Genomic DNA, 18,614 nt, shown 5'->3' with positions numbered 1-18,614 from the left:
TTGAGTGGTGGTTTGGTGCAAGTGGACAAATGGAGGCCGAGCTACATGTAGCCTTTTATTAAAAAAAAATCAAAAATCATATTTTGAAGTTTCAAAAAATTCTGAAAAAGGAATCTTGATGTAATGTGAAATTCTTTATATTCTAGGCTACATTTCACATTAAGAATTTTCACTTTTGTAGCATACATCATTGGCTACATCTAGGATTTTTTTAAAAACTTTAAACTATGATTTTTGATTTTTAAAGTAAGGGGCTACATGTAGCTTGGCCCACATTTGTAGTTTCCGGTGGTTCGTTTGCCTTGATGGATAAAGGAAGCAACAGCTGATAGCTAAGTAAGCGTTGAGCTAGAGCTCTCATCTTGTGGGCTCTAGCTATCAGCAGACTGAGGATTGGAAATGTTGATGCACCAGCCACGGAGGAAAAACTGACAGAGCCGTAGAGCAGCGTAGCCGGTCTGCAGCAACAACCCTGCAGAAACCGGCAAATACAACCCGTTCTTCAAACTTGGAAAAGAAATGATCCTATCCAAAAAAAAAAAAACCCAAATCTGGCGCATTTGCAGCGCCCAAATGAAGGCTAAAAGACTTAAGACCCTCAAGGTGGTATTGGTCCAAAAGGGTGGGATTTGTTTAATCACGTATCATTTTGCTTCAAAATTTCAAAAGTATGTGAATTGACAAATTGGTCATCTATTGAAAGTTCAGCTACAAATAACTAACCGAAACCTTAACCAAAACTAATCATTTTAATCTGCGACAACCTCTGCAATGGTGAACTTGTCTAGGTTAGCTTTAGATTTCTCAGCACCAAAGACTACGGCGATGAACCGCCAAGGCAGTGAATTAGGTTGTAAGGTTGGCCACATGCTCTTTGGACTCGAGTTGTCTAAGCTCATCGCCACATTTTGTAGAGTTGGCTCTGGATTGTTGTTTCTTTCGTAAAATCACTTTAGTGCCTGTTAAATTGTTAGGCGTTTCAAAATGCAGAAATAAGAAAAATGTAGGATTATAATCTCATGTCTATTCTCTTTCTAAGAGTTTTGAGTGAATGCAAAAGTTTCTGTGGAATGCATCAGAAAGGAATCCTTAAGAAAACAATGCTATGAATCGAATAACCTACACGGGAAGAATTCCTGAGGTTTCCAATCCTCTAAAATTGCTATAAAATCATTTGAATCAAAGAGGCCATACATTTTTTCGATCCCAATGCATCTAGAGTTGACCTGGCTAATTTCAGCAACATGAGTACTGAACTGTTAGGGCCTCTTTGGCTAAATGGAGAAGAGGGGAAACACCAAATAAATAGAATTTTTTTTCCTGTGATGTCATTATTCATCCGTTTGGTTCAAAGGGATATAGCAGATAAAAAACATAGTAAAAAAGTCCTTCAATCTCAGTTTAAAAGAATAAATGTAGAAATTTTATAATCCACTTGGACCTCCTTTTCAAATGTCTGCACTTGAAGAACGAACCCCTGTCTTTAGTGGCTCAATAAAATCCTAACTGTACCCATGTGGTTTGACTTTGATTTGACCATGTTTATTAGGATTCACGTGTCTTTCTTGTTCTTGCGAACCAAACAACCAAGTTAAAAAAAATTCTTAGAGCCCCTTTGATTCATAGGATCTGTGTATGATTTGGATCCTATAAGACTACACAAGTTGTTTGATTCAAATGATCATATCCTATAGGAACTAATCTTATAGAAATCTTGTAGTGTAAATCATATAAGAAAAAATATTAGGCCATACCTAATGGAAAATTTCTTTGCTACAATCAAACATACTCCATCTTCCCATAGGCATGACACCTCAATTCTATGTTTTTTCTATTCCTGTACTTTTTCCTATCCAACGAATCAATGTATTTCAGTCTTCCTTTTGCGCATGCATTCCTATCTTACATGTTTTTGTAATTCTATGAACCAAACAAGCCTTAAATGGATTAGGCTTTCTCATGGATTTCTATGAACCAAACAAGCCTTGTATGATTTCAATGATACAACCAACTATTATTTAGATTTGTATATTTTCTAATCCTGTAGGATTTGATACAATCCTATATATATTTTTTTCATTTCTGCTTTTGTGTTTGTCGATCCTGCGATGCAAAGAGCCGTTTATACAAGGACTAATTTTGGCGGAACTTCAAAGAAATTCAATTCCCACCACGAGCGGGCGCGGCGCATGTCCGGCCCGCCGCTCCCCATTCGCATCGTCTCGCCGTACAAACCAAACGGAAAGAAAGCAGAGCGAGGCATGGCGAGATTAACGAGGGAAAGAGGGCGAGTGCGCCACCTCCGCCACCTTCCCTCGTTGCCGCCGCCTGCCCCCCTCTCGTCAGCTCCGCCGGCCGGGTGAGTCGTATACTCCAGTACATTCCCGGTTCCGCCCTCTCGCCAACTCCGTGTCTTCCTCGCCTTCTTCTCCCAGCCAAAACCTCACCGGTCTTCCCCCTGTGCCGGCGCGATGAAGCTGAAGCCCGGCATGTCGGCCCTCGTCACCGGCGGCGGCTCCGGCATTGGTAACGAGCAACCCTGTCTCTCTCTTTGCGCTGTTCCCTCTATGCTCCACCTCGCCCTTTGCAATGCCTAAGAGCATCTCCACTCGTTTGGCCTGCCCACGACGAAATCCGGATGAAACAACCGCCGGATTGGACGAAATAAAGTCGTGGGGAGTACCGTATTTACAGTCGTCCACCCGGAGTTCGGCGAACATAGTTTAAATTCAAACAAACCGTCGTCCCGCGCTACAAATACGGCCAGTTGATCGGCAAAAGGACCAGCAAAAGGATCAGCCACAGATCGGCGATCGGAGGGAAATTACACTGAAACAGGCTCGTCGGCAGTCCCGCCTGGCACGGCGGTGTCCGTCGGACCAGTTTCCTCACATGCCATGGTCGAAGCGGCGGCAGTCGACGTCGAAGCGGCGGCAGTTGACGGCGTAGACGGTGAGGAAGACGAGGTAGGAGACGATGAAGAACTGGCCGGAGTAGGTCGGAGGATGTCGCTGCGGTGGCCCTCGTACCAAATCCTCGTCTCCTCGTCCATCAGATCCGTGTTGCCGCCCATCAGAAACGCCAAGTCAGTGTTCCTCTTCTTCGCCGCCGCCGTCGTCCGGACGCCTTGGTTGGCGAGCATCTCCCTCCACCTGCCGTCGAACTTGTCGTCCCTCCCGGCGGCGTGCGTCCTCGTGTCGGCCCAGCACTTGTCGAACGACGCCTGCAGCCTGTCGGCGGGATTGCCCATCTTTTTGAGGTCTTTGAGCTTCTTCTAGCCGAGTTCCAGGCGCCCATCCGACGAGCCAGGCGCCGGAGCGTCGGGGTTGTACTGCTCGTTCTTGCTCTTGGCGAGGTTCTTGCGGGTTTCCGCCCACTTCTCGCATTTCTCGATGCGGGAGTAGACGTTCAGGAACTTGAACTGCATGCCGGTGTCGTCCTGGTACATGTCGAAAGCACGGCGCAGCTGGGAAAAAGAGTACGGCGAGACGGGTCAGCTCACGGCGATCACTACACGGTGGACAGCTAACCTCAGTGATGCAGGGTCGACGGAGCATACCTTGGCTTCGAAGTCGTGGCCGCTCATCGGCCGTTCTTTGATCTCCTCCTGTATGCCGTGCCATTTGCTGCACGCCGTCTGTATGATCCCCCAATGGGTGGCCATGGCCTTGTCTCCCCGGTTCATGTTCGTCTTGTTGAAGTAGGGATCGACGAGTTTGCGTTCGTCGAACGCCTGCTTCACTCGAAGCCAATATGTGTCATACGACTGATTGGCCCCGGTTATGCCGTTCATGGACACGGTCATCCAAGCTTCGGAGAGGCACTCCTCTTCCTTCCCCGTCCATTTGATACGCGGTTCGGCAGGCGGCGAGTCATTCTTCCTCTTCTTCTTTCCCAACGGCGACCTTGGCTTGAGTTGGTTGTTCTTCTTCGACGGCTTGGCTTCCGTCGGCCACATCCTCCACCCACTCGTTGCGCGCCGCGACAGCTGCCGTCGCCCTCGCCTCCTCTTGCGTGAAGAACCCCAGGCTCGCAGCAGCGGCGGCCATGAAGAACCTCGGGCTCGCAGCGGCGGCCATGGAGCCGGAGGTGATCATCTCGTGGATCTCCTCGTCGTTCGGCGCCGCCATCGCACCGAACGGGAGCGGCCCTCGTCGCAGGGCCGGCGAGGTGCCCTCGTACTGGTTCCCGCTGCCGACGGCGAGTTCGGGCGGCGACGGCGTGAACCTGGACGGTTGGACGTAGGTGCCCTCTTGGAACATGGCAGGCGACGACGGCGAGTAGATCGAAGGGGAGAAAGTCGACGGGGAACTGCTTGTACCTTGCGTCGACCATTGGCCGGGGAACATGGCGGCCGCCGCCGCCGCGAGCATGGCCCATGCTCATGGCCATGCTGATCTTCCTCGCTTGTTCGTCCTGGGCGAGCGCCGCCGCCCTCTTGGCGGCGAGTTTTTTCTCCCTCTCCGCCCTGCCGTTTGTTTCGAGTCGGCGCCGCTCGACGTCCGCCGCCCACTCTGCGTTGGACAGACCCGGCGGCCGCTCCTTCGGCGCCCGTGGCTTCCTTGCCTTCGGCGGCATGGTGGCGGACGAGTAGACGAGGAGGAGAACGGTGGTAGACAACGAGGATGGGAACTGGAAGACGACGAGGAGGAGAATGGACAAATTCGGCGGGAGAGATTGGGGATATGCAAGCAAATTGGAGGGAAATCGACAGGATTTTGGCTTTCCTGTCGCCGACTACGAGGGCCCACACGACGTTTCGCGCCAAATTCTTTCGTCCGGAGTCCCCAAGCGCGCCCCGGGGTACCGGGGACGGCGTGGGCTCGCCGGATGGATGAAGGGCCAAATCCGGACGAAAACGAGGAACCGGGGGTGCGACTGGGCCGAATTTCGCCGTCCGGATGGGGAAATCGTCGCTCGGGTGCCTCGTCGGGGAGACGAGTGGAGATGCTCTAAGCGTCACGATTGGATTGATCTTGTCTAGGAACATAGTTTTTACTCTGTACTACATATTGCACGGTCTAACAATTCTTCTTTATTTTTTAGGGAAAGGGCTCTGCATTGCTCTTGCACATAAGGGTCTATTTGTGACCATTGTCGATTTCTCAGAAGAAAATGGGAGACAAGTTGCTTCCTTAGTTCAAAAGGAAGCCAGCCAGTTCCATGGAGATTCTAAAGTTCCATCTGCTATATCCATCAAGTGTGATGTTACTGATGCAGGTAATAGCATTTCGTTTGCTTGGTGTGCTACATAACTTCTCAGATCAAAGTTATAGCTTGTATATACTAGAGCTTGGAGGCACCAGTGGACATAACATATCAGCATCATAGCTGAAGTATATGTAGCATTTGGCTGATGAAGTGTAATTAATATCATCCGATAATTTTTTTAGGCATAATTCATACAATATAGTTCATTGACATGATGTTGCAACCATAATATTTGCTTCAGGCATTATATACTGTTGGCATGACATTTGTTTCAGTATAATTATCTAGGTATTTTTAAAACTCTGGTGAATTAATATATATTGCTTTCTTATGTTCTCAATGAGCATCACACTGCCTTATGCTTTCAACGGTTGACTGAAATTTTAATTACTCTTGGACTCCATGTTTGCCATGATCTTAAAGTCACACTGATTTCATGTGTAGATGCTCTTGCTGCTGCTTTTGAGAAACATGTACACATGTATGGTGGATTAGATGTCTGCATCAACTGTGCTGGATTTATCAGCAAATCCTTAGTTTATGATGATACATCCAATGGAATTAACACATGGCGGCGTTCTATAAATGTGAACCTTGTTGCTGTTGTTGATGGTACTCGCATCGCGGTAAGTCTGCCATTGACTATTAGAGTACTTTTTTGGCAACTTAATTTATTTAGAACTCTAATTATTTGGAGCAACCGATTGCTGGTACTGTATGCCATTTATTAACTTAGGTAAATCATTACAGACATGCACATAGATTCAATTTCTGTCGATACGTTATCCTAAAAATATTCTGTTGATACAGTTATTTAGAGAGAAGAATGTTTTTTTTTTGACAATAGAGAGAAGAAGGTATTTGACTCCCCATGGCCCTATTTTTGCCTTATTGGAGGATGCTAAGACATATTACTTTTCGTTGTCACCATATAGCATGTCCATAATGTTTCCTATAGGGCAAGAAGTAAGATATAAGTATAACTTTTGACCAATGAAGACTGAGAAATGAGGCTTGCATTATTCATGGAGTTTCAATTCTTTGTTTGTGCAATAATTTGAAAGACAATATCAACTGCTATTGCCAGAATGGTTATGTATATTTGCTCCCTGCAAATGGCACGTGAGCACTAGTTTTTGTCTGATTTTATTTTCACTGCAGACCCAAATAATGCGAGCACAGAAGAAGCCTGGTGCCGTACTAAATATCGGTTCAGTTGCTGGCTTATATCCTATGCACTACGAGCCCATCTATAGTGGGACAAAAGGTTCGATCTCTTTTCATATATTTAGTAATAAACTTTAAATGATGTTTTCTTAATGTGTCAATTGTGATGTGGTAAGTGCCAAGTCTAGTGTTTCTCTTATTAAAGTAAAATCAAGATAAATACTTGGGATACTATTGTAATGATACTCCTAAAAGATAGTAATCAGCTGACTGAGAAGTCGTCACGAAAATAAGTATGCTGTAACCTCTGTAAAGAGACAAAATGCAAATGGTATCAGGTCATCCTTGTAAATTTGTTCTTGCTATTTGGTGCCATTGTTGTCTACTCTCCATTGGCATGTTATTTGTATGTTGTCTGTGTATCTTGGTTTTGTTCCTTCCTTTTCTGGACCAACGTAATGAGAAGGTAATGATCAAAAATTTCCTACAAACTTTGGAATGGCCTTCTAGAAAGCAAAAAAATCGCCGGAACGTTTTGTTTTACTTTCTCTTGCACAGTTGTCTACTAAATCCACTTCTTAGAGCACCGGTAATCTGCCAACTTTTTGTTGCATATATTATGTGGGAATTCATTGTATTTTTCAGCCATCTTTATATGCACATGCATGTACATGGATGGATGTCTACACTTCAAAATGGACCGCAGATAGATGATCTAGTGTTTTCTTTCTGTTTTAAAATGTGGTCCCTTTTTCAAGTGCAAATTTGCTGCTGTATTATTTTTCTTTCAGAGATTGGTAACCGATAAAAAAAGTGTCTGCTTTGTAGGCAGAATTTTATTGCTTTTGCAGTTAGACATATCATGTCATTCACAAGTCAAATCTTGCACATAAGTTCATTTTGGCCAAATAAAATGCTTAGTGCTGATGCCTGTTGTACTTCTATACATGCTGTCTGTTCCTTCTATATATTGAAAGATCTATTTTAAGCATAGTGTGCACAATATGACCTCAAACTTTGTCTTCTGTAGGTGGTGTGGTTATGTTTACAAGATCACTCGCTCCATTAAAACGCCATGGCATTCGTGTCAATGTTCTTTGCCCTGAGGTACTAAAAATTTGCATGAGCTGGTGAAAATACCTTACATACTCACTTGTTGACTTAGTTTATTGTAGTTACATTCATATTGTGCCTTGTTTTCCTAAAATGGTAAGAATTTTGTGATTGATTTTGTATTATGTCATGATAGACAATGGTACCGTGAGTGTATTGTATTCGCCACTAAATAAATTTGTGTGAACGGGTTAAATTCAATTGAATATCCAATGTGACTGCTCACTATTTTAATTCTCAAGGGTTAGTGTCGCAGCCCTTTTAGGCCCCTGATATCAGCTCTCTTAGGGTGACCGGTGCACAACTAAAATATTATGTGGTTTCCTTTCCGAGTTAAATTTGTAACGGCACATGGTTACAATTTTTTAGGAAGCAGCATTCCTGTATGGACCAATCTTATCTATTGATCCATCTGAGGGAATTAGTAAATATTACCGAGAGTTGATATTCCACATTTCTTAGTTGATTGCTGCTGGAGCATATTATTAGACTTTAGATTTGGCGTAAACATACTAGCTTATCATTTTATTTCATGGTTAATAGCTACAAGGGACAAAGACAAGAGTGATATTGCATCTGTGTTACTTATCCTGACAAATATATGGGACTGTTGTATGCAGTTTGTCGAAACTAATATGGGAGGACAAGTAAGTCGCGTATTAATAGATGCGCTGGGTGGGTTTTTGAAGATGGAGGATGTTGTTACTGGTACACTGTTTCTCACATAGTTAAGCTGTAATTAAATTTCTAATTTGTTCGCCAACTTTCCGGTCATAATCTGTTGTCCCAGCATTACAGGTTACAGTTGAGCCTTAGATGAGTCATTCTGGCGCTCAATTGATATCGGGTGTTTTAATTGATGAAAATGAATATGAATGCTGTTTTTCTATGTGAAACCTATGCATTTACTATTACAAATTGACTAAACTATGTCCCCAGACTTGAGTTCTTGTATAGTTTTCAAATATCAATAGGTTAAAGCACTCAGTATTAAATTATATATCTGTTGTTAGGCTATGCTAGCCATCTGTGCTGGTAGGTACTAGGTATGGATTTCCTGCCTTGGTTACCTGCTACCAATGCAACCTCAAGTTCCTATCACAAGTGGCACACAGCTGTGCAAGCTTAGGGACATTTTGTACTTCACTATTTTTATATCTAGCGAGCTACTGATATATCATATATGTATATCTCTTGCCTATGATGTTTGTCTTTCTTTTGATGTTATCTGAAAGAGAAATTACCCCTTCTGTTTGGGTTAGGTGCATTTGAGCTTATAGAAGATGTGAGCAAGGCTGGTGCTTGCCTTTGGATATCTAAAAGAAGAGGGATGGTATACTGGCCAACATCAGAGGAAGAAAAAAGTTATTTGGTTTATTCATCGAAGTCAAAAAAGACATTAACAAAGAATGTCTTTCTTAGCATCCAAACACCTGAATTCTTCGAGAAGATGTAAGTATAAGTAGTTCTGCTATATTATACACATATTTTTTTAAGGACTTGTGGAATATTTTCATAAATAGGAAAACAACGTCTCTGTAGTACTTTTTTTTTATTGTTGGATTCCTTCCCTAAAATGGTTAAAGTCACTGGTTTGATCCCTTAAGTAGACAATTATCAGGTTTTTGGGTGCATTATTGCACATAACTGCCGCGGTATATCGATACCTATAATTTTATCATATGTATTCTCTCTTGATACAAATTTATTGGTCATTGTGTCCTAGCCATGCTGAAATATTTTGGTCAAAGCAATGCCCCGGCAGTTCTTACCATGCTGATTTTTTTTACGGATATTCGTAACTGTGTATATTTTACTAATAGGTGTTTGTATTTCATGATGATTGTGTAGAGTTGCTCATACACTCAGCCATAATTTCCGCAATGCTACAAGAATTGATCGTGTGCGACTGAGATTGCCCATGAAACCGCATAGTGCTCTTGTTAAAATAATATATGCTGGTGTAAATGCTAGCGATGTAAGTCCTTTTATGTGTATTTTCAATTGCTTTTATTTTGAGTTACATTTGTTAACCTTCGAAAAATGTTAATGATTTGTTCCAGGTGAACTTCACTTCTGGTCGTTATTTCAGTGGCAATGCTAAAGAAGCTTCTGCACACCTTCCATTTGATGTTGGTTTTGAGGTAACTGATACTCCACATGATGTTCTGTGTAAAACACACACACACACACTGTCTTTTTGATTTGCTGAATTTCCGAGCATTGTAATGCCTCTGATAGTTTTACGGTGCCAGCATAGCAAAGAAGTTTCTACTAAGAGCCGATTTATCAGCCTTTTGTTATAATATTCAACTTGTTGATAAAACTAAATCATGTTCATAACTTCTCGGGGCCAAGCCAACTGCATCATTGAACAAATTATGGCCTACCCATTATTGGTATATGCTTGCTTGTGTAAGGGACCTAAGGGCAAGGATATCATGCTCTCTCTTGATCGACTAGCTGTAGACTCTTCCTCCTGGTGTAGATACAAGACTCTGAGGCTGCTTCTGGAGAAAAATGGGAGGCGATGGATCCTTATCTTTCGTGCTAGCATAATCACAAAAACATGGAAACTCCTCCTTGTGAGGAGTTAATATCAATAGAATCTAATAATATGGGAACCACCTGGATATTTGAAGTAAACAGAGAGCTCAATAGCATATACCGACGCAAAATGCATCCACCAAATCATCTTGTACTTTTAATGATTTGATATGGCATTGCTACATAAGTCCTTACATTTTCACTGAATATATTAATATATTTTATCTATAAAAAACCACTATGTGCAGGCTGTGGGAATTGTTGCTTCTGTTGGAGATTCAGTGAAACATATCAAAGTTGGCACTGCTGTGGCCCTTATGACCTTTGGGGGCTATGCTGAATTTACACTGGTACTGCAATCAAAGTGTATTTTTATTACTGAACAAATCACCAACTAAGTGTGTGCTTTTTTAAATGAAATCATATAGAACCTTTTTGAGTTTTTACATTTGAATATAGTTACCCTTGTCTGGCTGTTACAGTTTTTGTGCTTACATTTCCTGCTAAAAGGTTCCAGCCAAAAATCTACTTCCGGTGCCAAGACCGGACCCTGAGGTCGTCGCAATGCTAACATCGGGATTAACTGCTTCAATTTCTCTCGAAAAGGTTATCTTGCTACACCATGTGTGGTTTGGAGCTCATTTTCAGTCAACCAGATTTTAAGTTCACTTCTGGAATATAACTTCCTTCCTCATTTGGTCTGGGTTGATTTTTGCTGCCTTTAGTCTGGTCAAATGACATCTGGGCAAGTTGTTTTAGTTACAGCAGCTGCTGGTGGAACAGGACAATTTGCTGTTCAGGTCAGTTGATGGAATTTTGACTTTTGATGCCATCATTGTTGCTTATTCTTGTTTCATGCTATTCTCAGTTGCTCATCTACTTCTGTAGTTATCTAGGGGCACAAATATAGTGCCTGATTATTTTCTTTTTGAAACTTGAACAAGATAATTGTGTCATGCAGTCGGAACAATGTAAAGTTTGTCTTCCATGATTAACTAGCACGTGGGCCATTTTTTGGCCCCTTACATGTACATTTCAGGCATTGAATCTGATATTTCTAGGAAATGGGCAATATCATCATGTTTATTCTTTTTTTTGTCCTGTTAACATATTTTGTTATTATGAACAATATCCATATGTTCTGAATGTTTTTTCCATCACTTCACTAGCTCGCAAAACTAGCGGGTAACAAGGTTGTTGCTACATGTGGTGGCGCAAGTAAAGCTGCACTTCTGGCTTCATTAGGAGTTGATCGAGTCATCAACTACCAACATGAAAAGATCAAAGATGTATGTAATGTCTCTAGTCAATGTTTATTGTCATAGTAGTGTCGCTGATATGAGTAGCTTGAACTTAATGAACTGTCATTTATTACACCCATCCTTTGTTTATTCTTGTCGAACTTTAGGAATTGATTTCTGTCAAAAAAATAAAATTTAGGAACAAATGACTGTTTGACTGTTTGGTTCAGGTTCTGAAAAAGGAGTTTCCGAGAGGTGCAGACATAATATATGAATCTGTAGGTGGTGATATGTTTGACCTATGTTTGAATGCACTCGCGGTCCATGGACGCCTCATTGTGATTGGCATGATCTCCCAGGTATATTTTTGGCAGACTCCGAACCTGCAGTTACCCATTTCCACTCTGATGGTAACTTCAGTCGGATAAATAGAATATGGTTAGTTTGTTCCATGTTTCACCCAATACAATATTTCATGGATTTTGAAACAAATGAGCAGTTGAGGACTGGTTTGCAATGCTCATTAATGAAGTAAAGAAACACCCTCTGGGAATATTTTGAATTGTCGCCCCAAACTGAATGTTAAATTAATCCATTATGCATCTGCACTAACAGTCGGGAAAGTGTTGGTCTACTATGATTCTTTTGATACATATCTGATTCCTTTTGTCCTTATACTTGGTTTTAGTATGAAGTTTTAGCTTTCCCGCAAAAAAAAGTATGAAGTTTTAGCTTATCCCTGTAATGTATTGATATCACTATAGTAGGAATCTTTGATATTTTCAGTATCAAGCAGACGATGGATGGACGCCACGGAATTACAATGGGTTATGTGAGAAGATTCTTGGAAAGAGTCAAACTGTGGTATGTATGCACAGCAGAATACTGGAAATTCTCAGTTTGCATGCACAACATGATATTTCCCTTTTTAATAACTGTTCATGACAAAGCAAGAGTTTTACTGAAGTTAAAGCTGAATGAGCCACAATATTAGTACAAAAAGTGGTGCTCCATTGGACGTGTTGGATCCACCTTTCTGGTTAGCTGTTAGTAGCATGTGTGGAACTGCAAATTCAGGATATACAGCAACAAATGCAGCAACATAATTCAACTTTGAATAGTCATATACGGCTCCTACTGTCCCACCTGCCCCAAACTTTACTATGTGAACTCAGAAACTTATGGGGCAGATGTTGAATCATACATATTGAAGTTGCATCCAATGTGCTCTTAATTTCCTTTCCGATTTCAGGCTGGATTTTTCCTGATTCAGTATGCTGACCTGTGGCAAAAACATCTTGACAAGCTTTTTGACCTGTATGCTTCTAGGAAGTTAAAGGTATGCCAATGTGTGTTTTCTGTTTGGTACTCTCTTTAGTGACGTCAGTCCATAAAATGGAACTAGACAGTTATTCGAGATTGAATATTTCAACTAGGATCTGCATTTGTCAATTCAGAAGAAATCTCAAAAAGCTAGGCAAATAGCAGGTCCTTGGTTAAAAAAGTTCCCCGCAATCTTAGTTTAAGCAATGGAGAAAGTGCATACTTTCACAGCTTCAAGTTTTCCTTTCTCCTACTTTTAACAAAGTGGATGCTCAATTTAAAGTTGTTCTTGGGTAAATTATCAATTAATACTGGATGTCTCTTCCTCCATTCCATAGTAACTGTAATTTTCTTCTTCAAACTTAATTTATTACGCGCCACACACTGCAGGTTTCCCTTGACCCCAAGAAATTCATCGGTGTTGCTTCTGTGGCGGATGCGGTAGAATATCTCCATTCTGGCAAAAGTGTTGGCAAGGTAGCACCGTGGCCATAAACCCATGACAACAGAAATGCCTGTCTTGTATATTGTATTCCACCTTACATATTTTTAATGTGGGACTTCTTCAGGTCGTTGTCTGCATCGATCCGGCATACAGTCAGACACTTGCTAAGCTGTAGTCTGTACACATCCAGATCTCAGAGTATGATACAGGCAGGATATGTAGAGCGTTTTGTGATAAAATTCGTAGGTTACAGGTACAGACAGCTTTGGGTTCTTCCATTATGTTTCTTGTCTATTTGGGTTAGCCAAACAAATAACTACACTAGTAGTAATTTGTTTCCTTGGGGCTGCAGGGCCTAGGTTTACAGCAGTATAAGCAAGAAAAGAGTATATGAAAGAGCAAGCATTGACATGGAAATCAACAAGCTTTTAATCTGGGTGTAATGGTGTAATGTTGCCGTATTTTGTTATCTGAATAAAATATCACGCGGTCCAGTATTGTGCTGTATGAATAAGCCGTGGTGGCGCTATTTGTTGGAATAAGTTGTGTTCAATGGTGTAACTTAATGAATGAAAAAAAATATGTGAAAAACTAGGATTATTTGCTGACTCCTCCAGCTGACGTGCCCTACAGGCAGAAAGATACAAGGGCCAATCTTCTCTGACATTTGAACACAAACATTTCACAAAATGAAACAACGCTTTTGCCGCCTCACAGGTATGAGATTTTTTTTTTGCCGCCTCACAGGTATGAGATTGAACGGGAAAGAAGACAATCTACACAGTAAAGGACACATTTTGTACTCTTTCTTTCATGAGACCAACATACGACAAGTCGACAAGGAGTTAAAGCACTTAGTACCACTAAGTTACAACTGAATTCCACATCTAGAAAAGGAAGTTACAAGTGAAACATCCACTGACTTACACGGTGAGCTTTTACACAGGATTAGGCGTCTGGTGAGCATAATTACAGCTAAAGCACCACATGGTAGCTACGTACAAAAGAATGATTAAAAGGGTGCCTCTGGCTTTTGACTGGCTGTTGCGGCATCCTACAGCCTTACTCGGACCCACTCGTACCGCCCATCCATGGGAGCGTCTTTGACGACGTCATAGTTGTACCTTCACCAAAAGCACAAGATCCAAACGTTACAAAACTGGTCACTGACAATTTAATCTGTTTATTTTTTTTCAAATAATTGCTTGAGTTGAGTTGACGAAAACAAAATTTTAGTTGAAACCTTTTTTCCCCTTTGTCCTAAAAAGTTTGGGCCACTAGCTTGGGATAGAAAGTAGAAACCTCACGGGTGCGGACGTTCGGATTACGAACTACACGTAACCCCCTTTTAAACTATTCGAAAACTGCAATTTGAAGTTTCAAAAAAAACGAGAAAAAATTCTAGCTGTAGAAAATAATATACTTTACAAACCTAGAAAAACCTCAACTCAAAATACCCCATAATTCAAGCTGCACAGAAATAATAAAAAATCTGACATCTAAAGTCGTGAACAGTGCAAAATTTCAATCCTCCAAAACCGTTCAGATTTTTTCATTTTTGGTAATCATGGAATATAAGTTTACTACATATTTTGGATTGAGATTTTGTATGTTTGTAAAATCCAACTTTATCTACCTCTAATATTTTTTTAGAATTATTTTAAAAGTGTGAATTGTGTAGTCTTTTTAAGTTTTGAAAAAACTGTGAAATGAGTTTCTAAAATTTTGTAAAAAAGCGAGTTGCATGTCCCAGCCGTTTTTTTCCAATAAAAGCCCAAGACTCCCCAAAATTTTATCCGCGTGGTGATTTTGTTCAAATTCATACGCTAGCACGAGCAGCTGGTCTTTTGAAGATAATAAAGAAAAAAACACGGCGAAAGAGAATCGCAGGGCAGGCACATGCAGACATGCCGCCGCTCTAGCTAGTGGCTTGGCGTTTTTACTGTCTGCAACGGCTGCGAGTGTCAGTGCAACACCACACTGACAACCGAGATCTTCTGCAGCAGCAGCAGTCTCATGCTACCCGAGTAGAATTTACAGGCCCACTGCTGCTGCTGCGTGCATGGTGTTGGTAGCTATATAAATCCTCAGCCCGAGCCTCGCAGTTTTCTCCGAGGAACCGGGAAGCTAGAGCTCAGATGATGGGCTGTACTCACTTGGCCGCGAAGCTTCGTGCAACCCCGCTCTCCGCCGCGGCGAAGAAGGCCTCCATCTCCTCCTCCGGCGGCGGCGCCCTCCCCTTCTTCGCCTTCGTGGGCCTGCATAGGAAGAGAGAAATCAGCCACAGCGTGCGCAAAATTGAGCTCCGTGGAAGAAGCGCAGCTTCGAACGGTCAGCTCTTTTTGTCATGAAGAGAAGAAGGCGGGGAGGGACTGACAAGTCTGCTCCCGCGGCAATGCTGCTCTCGCGCTTGCTGCAGCTCGACGGCACCGCCGTCACGGCTGCGGCGGCGGCCGTGGCGGCCATGAATTTTTTTTGTTTTCTTTGCTCACTAGCTAGCTTTCTCTCTTGGATAGCTTTCTCTCTCTCTGTTCCGTTGGACGTTGGGTGTTACGGGGGCCGGCTGGGTGGGATGGGAATAGGGAGGAGATAACGATAGGATTAGGTGGGAAACAGTGGAGTGGAGGCCGCGCTTATGGGTGGTGGACGGAGGCGAGACTAGAGATTCCGATGGAGCAGTAATTAAGGGCAGCTAGGCCAGTAGCCTCCGCCTAGCTTACGCATGCAGGTGAAGGAAAGAACGGGGAAGATGATTGGGATCGGACGGGAAAGGGATCGAGCGGGACGTACGTGTCGCGCTGGGGCATGGTGCTGGTGTACTTGCCATGGCCGCGCGCGCGGTGGTGGGGCGCCAGTGCGCACTGTGGCCGCATGCGCGCGCCAGGCTGCCACCGCCAATGCGGAGCGGCCGAGCGGGGTGCGCTGGGACGGGGAATGCGCCCGCTCAACTCAACTGTGGAAGTGGACGGCGGAGCACTTTCTTCCCGGACGGTAATCTACCGTAGTAGATGCGTGCGCCATGGAGGGAAGGGATCATGCATGGTTGGTTGGGTGTCGTGGTGCGGTGGGGGTTCCGCGCGCGGGAAGATGCGCGGGAGATGCCGTCGTCATGTGGGGGCGGGGCGGCGAGTTGGTTGGTGCGGTGGGTCTCGGCGGCGAGTGATCGGCCGGTCACGTGCCGATGTAGCCGTCGCATGGGTGACCGGTTGGCGGTTGCCAAGGACAAACCGCCGGGCTTGGACCTACGCGCGCGCACAGGAGCTACCGCCGCATTGCACAAACTGGCGGCTTCATTTCTGATTTTTAACCTTGCGCAGGAGGCGATTAATTTACACCAAAATAACCCTTTTCTGAAAGAATAGCACAGACTGATCCTCTGGCTAAACTATTTCACCCATCTAACCCTTTTATGTGGCGTCTCTCCTATCGGCGCCACACCTCACTGTGCGGCGTCCATGCGCATCCATCCGACGTCGGATGAATGTGTGGCGCCGTTCGCATTGGCGCCGATGGGAGGAGCGCCACACAAAAGGGTTAGATAGGTGAAATAGTTTTACCGGAGGGTCAGTTTGTGCTTCTCTTTCAGAAAAGGGTTATTTTTGTGTAAATCGCCTGCGCAGGACAACCCTACTATTGTATCTTCACGGGACAAAAGTTTACAAATGTCTTTAAAAACGGTCATATACATCACATTTGCACAAAAAAATAGCCCCAACAGATAATGTAGATTAAAAAGAAAAGACCCATCACGATATGTATTTTAAAAAAAGTCATGTGAGGCCACAAATAGCCACTTTATCGTATACCTGCTCCCCACCCGCGTGAGCTCGACCACGTTGCCGTTAGCCGAATCCCGGCTATGGAGCCCTCCTCTGGCCACTTCCCGTTGTCGCCCAGTTCCCGCCCACATCAAGCGCCGCCGAGGCTGCGGTAGATGCAAACCCTAGAGTCTCCCTTTGCTGGCCGGTCTTCGCGGCGCCACACCGAGCAATGCGCCAAACACATCCGTTGTGGCATCGTCGAAGCCGAAGGGACCACGAGCCACATTGAAGCCCACAGCAGCTGGCCCCAAGAGGCCAACGCCGGCGGCGTCCGCATTAGTGCCCACTACACCTGGTCCCGAAAGAAGAAAGAAGAAGGCAGCGGGCGGGCACCATCCAGTTCGTGGCCCCGTTGCCGCCCCCACCTACCATGGAGGAGCCTGCGTTCTCATACGCGCCGTGGGGCGGTCGCAATATAGTCGATGAAATGACCTAAAGGTATTAAATTTTCACGTTTTCCCTCTTCTTCAATTAAACAAAATCAAATGCATGAGCGGTGTTGGAAGACACCAAAAGAAGATGCTATTGTCTATGTGTGTTTGTCAAACTATGTTGTTTGTCTATGTGTGTTTGTTGAACTTCTGCACATGTTTACGTCTATGGTGGACCATGCTATCTTGTTGAACTAGATGACATGTTTGTGATGAACTTGATGATATGTTGTGCTTGATCTTAATTCGTTTGTTATTTATATTATCATATATATGACATATGTTTCATAATATTCATCATATATGTTTGCACCCTGGGTGGTGATCTAAAATACATCATCTATTGGAGCACATGTCATGTATTTTACATCATACAAGTTTTACCATGATTGGCGATTTTATGAACCGTCGAACCAGGCTAATCCAACGGTGGGAAAATAGGTAGTACTAGAAAGTACCAAAATATAAGTATTGAAAAGTACTGGAAAGTACTGAATTATTTTATTTATTGAAAGGGTAAATATGTCAGTTTGAGTCCACTAGCCACACCACCCGTCCCCGCTGTCTGCCTCGAGACCCTGAATCAGCGGCTCAGCGCAGCCACACCTGTCGTCCCTGCGCGAGGAATCGGCCCGAGCCTCGCCTTCGTCTCCATCTTCCCTTGTTCCCCGCCTCCGCCTGATCGCCGCCGTGGACCATGGCTTTACCACCGCGTCTCCGCCGGTCTATCCACCTGATCATCTCCAAAGTGAGTTTCTGTTAGTTCTGGACACTTTCCCGCATCTCCACTGGCTCTGTGGAGAGCTGCCGCCGTTCGGGAGCTCAGAATCGCTATCTCCATTGACCCTAGGCCCCCTCGTGGCACCACCAATCTCTTCCCCACGTCTTTGTGCTCCAGGGATCCGCGCCCTAGATCTCCCAGCCATGGTTCTTTGCTGTTCTTGAATCCCGACGCTTGCCGGTGTGCCTCGCCGCGCCATCACGCTGGTGAGTCGCCGATGTTTTGAATTGCTCGGCAGATTTGCATTACCATCTTTTCCGAGTTATTTACATGAACGATCCACCATTCCGAGTTTACCATATGTGTCTTATTGTGACAGCGAAAACAGTGGCATGGACCTAGGAAGCTTCAGCTGGAGTTACCATTGCTTAACACTTCTGAAATTCTTTAGATTCAGTTTGACACCATACACTGATTTGATGGGACTCCAGATTTCAGTTGCAAACTGACATTGCAAAAATGTGTGATCCACTGGCTCCTCTTGCGACAGAAACAACAATTGTGATCTTTTTTTTTTGCGGGTAACAATTGTGA

At 43.8% G+C, this 18,614-nt stretch overlaps 1 protein-coding gene across 1 annotated transcript; it reads left to right on the top strand.

Annotated features, from left to right (window-relative positions):
* Positions 1 to 2,471: 2,471 nt before the first annotated feature.
* LOC124653051 (prostaglandin reductase-3-like) lies at positions 2,472 to 13,269 on the top strand. The gene is made up of 18 exons (XM_047192107.1): positions 2,472 to 2,526; positions 5,047 to 5,220; positions 5,656 to 5,837; positions 6,373 to 6,478; positions 7,409 to 7,485; positions 8,112 to 8,199; positions 8,754 to 8,943; positions 9,343 to 9,469; positions 9,555 to 9,635; positions 10,287 to 10,388; positions 10,549 to 10,644; positions 10,764 to 10,838; positions 11,208 to 11,327; positions 11,510 to 11,638; positions 12,066 to 12,143; positions 12,532 to 12,618; positions 12,993 to 13,079; positions 13,172 to 13,269. The coding sequence occupies exons 1-18, from the start codon at positions 2,472 to 2,474 to the stop codon at positions 13,220 to 13,222; spliced, it is 1,905 nt and encodes a 634-aa protein (XP_047048063.1). The 3' UTR covers positions 13,223 to 13,269.
* Positions 13,270 to 18,614: the final 5,345 nt, after the last annotated feature.

Source organism: Lolium rigidum, chromosome 5 (assembly GCF_022539505.1).
Source record: "Lolium rigidum isolate FL_2022 chromosome 5, APGP_CSIRO_Lrig_0.1, whole genome shotgun sequence".
Taxonomy (NCBI): domain Eukaryota; kingdom Viridiplantae; phylum Streptophyta; class Magnoliopsida; order Poales; family Poaceae; genus Lolium; species Lolium rigidum.
Note: the sequence above shows the minus strand (reverse complement) of the source record. Positions and strands in the feature narration are given on the sequence as shown.